The sequence below is a fragment of the Propithecus coquereli genome, unplaced genomic scaffold (assembly GCF_000956105.1).
Source record: "Propithecus coquereli isolate 6110/MARCELLA unplaced genomic scaffold, Pcoq_1.0 Scaffold210, whole genome shotgun sequence".
In the NCBI taxonomy this organism is placed as follows: Eukaryota; Metazoa; Chordata; class Mammalia; order Primates; family Indriidae; genus Propithecus; species Propithecus coquereli.
The window spans coordinates 5,287,709-5,293,726 of record NW_012146079.1 but is presented as its reverse complement, the minus strand read 5'-3'; the positions used below and the strand labels follow the sequence as shown (position 1 = coordinate 5,293,726).

The window sequence follows — 6,018 nt, the reverse complement described above, 5'->3', positions numbered from 1 at the left end:
GGCCTCCCAGAGTGCTAGGATTACAGGCGTGAGCCACCGCGCCCAGCCATTTTTCTTATTTTTTATACAGGCAGGGGTCTTACTGTGTTGCCCAGGCTGTTCTCCAACTCCTAGCCTCAAGCAATCCTCCTGCTTTGGCCTCCCAAAGTGCTGGAGTTAGAGGCATGAGCCACTGTGCCTAGACTTCGGCTGTCTTTTTAAAAGGTAGCTACTTTGTCCAAATGCAAAGGATTATATTTATATTTAGCGCTTTTCATGTCATTTTTGCAGAGTGGTTTGGGTCTTCTGTGTCATCCAGCTACTGCAAAACCTGTGTCATGGCAACATTCAAAGATTATTCAGGCCTTCATGAGTCAGGGCGAGCACAGACAAGCCCTCAGATATATTCAAACAGTGAAGCCAACAGTGTCCAGTAGTAGTGATGTTATCCTTCACCTCAATGTTTTGCTTTTTAATAGGTAAGTACGTCTTTTGAAAGCATACACTCTTGATCATATATGTTAATAAAATGGAATTGATGAAATAGTAGCAATATGTGGTTGACTTTTGAACAGTACTGGTTTGAACTGTGAGGTCTGCTTAATACTTAGATTTTTTTCAGTAAATTCAGTCCGCTGTCTGTATTGGTGGGTTCCACATCTGCAACCAAACTCAGATTGAAAATACAGTATTTGTGGGATTTGGAACCCATGCCCATGTATATGGAGGGCCAACTTACCATTTCCATGGATTCCATAGGGCTGATGTCGTGACTTTGGTATTTGAGGATTTGGGGATCTGCAGAGGTCCTAGAACCAATCCCTGTGAGGATACTGAGGGTCTGTATAGTATTTTCCTTTCATTGTGTTACTTAATATTCTTTTGCTTATTTATTGGTCTTTCAGTGTTAAGAAAAACATATACCCCTTTTTATCTAGAATAAGAGAAGAAATAACCTTGAGTAAGAGGGGGGCCTCCAAACTGATTTACAATTATATCTGCTGCTAATTGACAGCATTGACAAGTCTTCTGCATGGACATTTGGCTGAATTTGCTGAAAAGGAGTCAGAATTAATAGAGTTAACAAATGGTATTCTTTGAGAGTTTATATTCAGTGATGGTGCTCTGCTATTTTTGTTAATATTGGTCTCTTGAGTATTGCAGTTCTTAACATTTGAATTTTGTTACTGCATTTGCCATTACATTCTCATAGAAAGAAAATCTTCAAGCATGTGGTTTTCTCTTTTTTTTTTTTTTAAGAGACAGGGTCTCACTCTTGTCCAGCTGGAGTGCAGTGGTGCAATCATAGCTCATTGTAATCTCAAACTCCTGGGCTGAAGCGACCCACCTGCCTCTGCCTCCCTAGTACGGCTAGGCTTACAGGCATATGCAACCATGCCCAGCTAATTTTTTTTTTTTTTTGGATAGAGGCAGAGTCTTAACTATGTTTCCCAGGCTTGTTGCCAACTCCTGGCCTCATGCAATCCTCCTGCCTTGGCCTCCCAAAGTGATGGGGTTATAGGCATGAGCCACCATGGCCAGCCAAATGATATGTTTAAATGATTTAAGAAAGTATCAGATTTCATGTCTTAACGTAGTAGTTTAATGTTCTCTAATAAGTATATTTGCCATTTATATTATAGCAATACAGGCTGGGGGTGGTGGCTCAAGCCTGTAATCCCAGCACTTTAGGAGGCCAATGTAAGGGGATTGCTTGAGCCCAGGAGTTTGAGGCTGCAGTTGAGCTATGATCATGTCACTATACTCTGGTTTGGGCAACAGAGCAATACTCTAAAAATATTTAAAAAATAGCAATACACATATTGCTGTAATTGTTGTATTTCTCGGGCTGTAACTTTATTTTATACAACTTTTATTGGTCAATAATTACATTTTTAGAAATTAGTCATTTTACCTCGTTGTAAGTAATGAATTGGGAAGTACTTGTTGAAATAATCTGGCTTAGCAAAAGTGTTTAGCTAGTTTAATGTAGAATCAACACTGAATCAAATTTTTTATGAGATTAAAATTGTAGTTTCAATAAGCTTCACTGTAAAAAAAAAAAAAAAAAGAAATTTAAAGAAGCTAAATGTGATAACTGTTGAATTAACGGGTTAAGAGTTCTGGTACTGGGTAGACAGCCAGCATGTAAATTTTTTTCAGTTGCGTATAGCTTCTCCTTAGTGACTTTAAAGAGTTGGCACTTGGTCATTATTGTTTATATCAGAAAAGCAGATGTTGGAACCTTGGAAAAAAACACCTTTGAAAGGTTGCTGATTTTTCCTTTTTTTGATTCCATTATCCTCCTTTGATTCATCCCTAGCATGTTTCTCTGATTTGCTAGGTTCTCAGTTCCTCTCTTTTAGCCATATGGTAGACAAACACTCAATAATTTAATTTCTAAATGTTATTTCTCTTAAAGAGAGTAAAACCTCAATTATCTAGTCCTAGAAAACTAGCACATTGTTAAGTGCAGAAATAAAAACAAATAATCACTCAAAATGCCATTTGTGAGATAGCTCGTGTTCAGATTCAGGAACTGTTAAAAATAATTACTGGTCCTGTAAATAGAGAATGACTTAAGTTTTGCTATAAAGTCAGAGAACACTGTTAAGACAGTGAAGGTGATAGTTTTTATTGAAAGGAAGAAACCACCTTAGGAGAAAGCTGCTTTTATTTTTGAACTGATAATTTTGGAAAAGGCAGCCATGTTTCATTGCCCAGGAGATCATGTAGCAGCATAATTTAGACTCCACTTTTATTAGAAAGAAGCAAATGACAAGAAAACAAGCTGACAAGAAAACAGGGACTTACTCAAGAAAACAAAGTTCCTGGGTATGTCCTGCGGTCAGTACATAATCACCTAATTTCTCCAAATACCTACATCTCTAATCCAGCGGAGTGATTAATCAATATATGCATGAACCATGGATAGAGGCTGTTTGGGAAATTTGAACTAATAGATTAGGCTACGTCGTGTGGTCTAACACTCAGATGTTGTGACTGCATAATGATAGTTTAAATGGCTGGAAAAGTATTAATATTTCAACCATCAGAATACTAATCCCTCCCCAGACTCATCCTCTACAAGATAAGTGAAGTGTTGCTCTGTTTTTGAACTGTTAATTTGTTAGTGATATTGTTTGTTAATTTGTACCCTTACAAATAAGGTTATTGGAACAGCCAGAGTGTAGCAAAGATGTTAAGACCACAGTATTTGGACTCAAATAGACTTGAATTTAAACTTAAACTGTACCACTTTCTAAAATATGATCAAAAACAGTTTAATTATCCTCTGTGAACCTGAGTTTTCTCATTTGTAAAATGGGATTAATAAGGCCCACTTTGCAATATTTTGAGGGTTAAATGGCACAAGAATTGTTACAGTTGCTGGCAGGTGGTAAATTACTAATAAATAGTGGTAGTGATTGATTTTTTTAAGAAATCAACCATCATTGTCATCATTTATTAAACCTTCTAACCTGACTCTAGCCTCTACCACCTCTTCTTTATTATTAAGATTATCTTTTCTGCTTCTTTAACAATTTTACACTGGTAGCTTTTCAATTTTATGAGCCGTTTTATGGACATAGCATCATAACTATGGCTTAGCAGTTGTGCTTGCAAATTAACCGTAATGCACTATACAGTGATAGACTTGAGGTAGATAAAGGCTTATGATACTGAGCTGTTACCATTGATTATTCAGTCTTAGTATCATAAATGTATAAAAGAGCTGGAAAACCCTTTTGTATAGGCATAATTACTGTCTTCATTCTTTTCTTCTTTCTACTTTATGTGAGTTTATTCTGCTGTACTTTTTAACTCAAGTTGGATGATTATCTCATTTTTAGTCTTTTTCTTTACTTACATAAAAATAATCAAAATGTTTTACATATTACTTCAGCATCCCACAGATTTAATTATCATTCTGTTCTAAATATTTTAATTCTCATTATGATTTTTTCTTTTCTCTATTATTTAGAAGTTTAATTTATAAATACAGGATATAAAAATTATCATCTTATTGTTTTCTAACTTAATTGTATTGTGATCACATAATGTGATCCATGTGGTACCTGTCCTTTAAAACTTGGTAAGACTTGATTTACCCACTAGTAAATAGTCAGTGTATACTCCATTTATTAGGTGAAGTGTCAAATATATTTCTCCAAAAGATTAAGTTTGCTCATTGCGTGGTTCTTTTTTCTTTTTCTTTTTCTTTTTTTAAGTAGTGATGGGATCTGTTCAGTGTTTCCCAGGCTGCTCTCTAACTCCTGGCCTCAAGCAATCCTCCCACCTCAGCTCCCCAAAGTGCTGTTATTACAGGTGCTAGCTACCATACCAGGCCATTGCAAGGTTTTAATCTTTCTGTCTCCTTAATAGTTATTTTTCCTGGTCTGTTTAATAAGTCATTAAGAAAAGTATGGTAACCTACTCTAACGGTGGATGTGTCAGTTCCTTGTAATACTGGGCCAGCTTTTTGTATTTTGAATATTAGGTAAATAAGTGTTTAAATCTTTTTTAGATGACTTTAACCATTTATTATTATATAATAATCTTTATCATGAGTAATTATTAATGTAACTACACCAATATTCTGTTATTTATACCCTCTATGCCTTTTCCTAGTCATTTTACTTTTATTCTGCTAAAAGATTTTACTAGAAATCAGGAGTTGCTTGTTTACCTCTCTGGAATTGCTTTTTTTCATTGTGGTCTCCACCGTGCATTTCAAAACATTATCTTCAGCCTGGCGTTTTTAGAGTTTGTCACAGGAGAGTTTTTCAGGCTATCTTCTCTGCTGTATTGCCAAGAGCCCCCATACATTCCTTACTAAAATAACTTTTATGTCTTTTATGTAATATTTTATTTTTTTTTTGAGACAGAGTCTTACTCTCTTGCCTGGGCTAGAGTGCCGTGGCATCAGCCTAGCTCACAGCAACCTCAAACTCCTGGGCTCAAGCAATCCTTCTGCCTCAGCCCCCAGGTAGCTGGGACTACAGGCATGCGCCACCGTGCCCAGCTAATTTTTTCCATGTATTTTTAGTCGTCCGATTAATTTATTTCTAGTTTTAGGAGAGACGGGGGTCTCGCTCTTGCTCAGGCTGGTCTCGAAATCCTGAGCTCAAACAGTCCGCCCGCCTCGGCCTCCCAGAGTGCTAGGATTACGGGCCTGAGCCACCGCGCCTGGCCTACTTGCCATTTTTTATTCTGCCTCCCTTCTGTCTTGAAAGTTGTCAGCCTCTCCAAAATTTTTAACTGCCAGATTAATCATTGTCAATCTTAGTGTATATCTTTCAGAACTTTATCTACTTAAATAAATATATAAGCATTTGCTTGTTAATTTTTACAATTATCGTTATTCACATAGTTTTGAACTTGGTTTTTAAACAATGTATCATAATTTTAAGTCAATATATGTCTGCCTCATATTGGGCTACATAACAATCCATTATATCACTGTATAGTCTTAAACATAAATCTTTATGCATTTTTTCTGGTATTTTTGTAGATTATATTCCTTGAATTGGGATTGTTGAGTCGTAGCCTATGTGTAATTTTTGTGTGTGTAGATACACTTGAGTGAACCTCCAAGATGATCCTGTCGGTGGTGTATGAGTTGAACACTGGCTTTTTTTTTTTTTTTCTTAAGTTCTCTGAATCCACACCTGATTTTGAGTGACTTCTGTGTAAGAAACACTGCTTCATTTAAATAGTCTTACTGCCCACAGAGGGACCTCTCAGCACCTCCACATAGAGTCTGAGATGGTCAAATTTGACCCCAAGTTCTCCAATCAGATCTTACTGCAAATCAGTCAAAATCATCCACTAAGCTATACTCTTCCCCTCCCCATAAACACAATATGTTTGTTTCCACCTGTAGATCTTCACTCGTACTCTTTTCCACTCTTCTGAGTGTCACTTCCTTAAAAGCCTCTGTCACACCATATCAAATCTTTCACTTCTGTCCAGGCCACGTTAGTTTTTTGTCCTCTTTGAACTTCTGTGCACTTACTTTGCTTTTTTTTTTTTTTT

General features: G+C 36.5%; 1 protein-coding gene across 1 annotated transcript in view; it reads left to right on the top strand.

Moving 5' to 3' along the window:
• The window catches only part of AHCTF1 (AT hook containing transcription factor 1), a 93,339-nt gene that overhangs the window by 45,370 nt on the left and 41,951 nt on the right, over positions 1–6,018 (top strand). Inside the window, exon 21 of the mRNA XM_012644341.1 lies at positions 271–458. Within this exon, the coding sequence (XP_012499795.1) occupies positions 271–458 (188 nt within the window). The remainder of the gene's footprint in view (positions 1–270; positions 459–6,018) is intronic.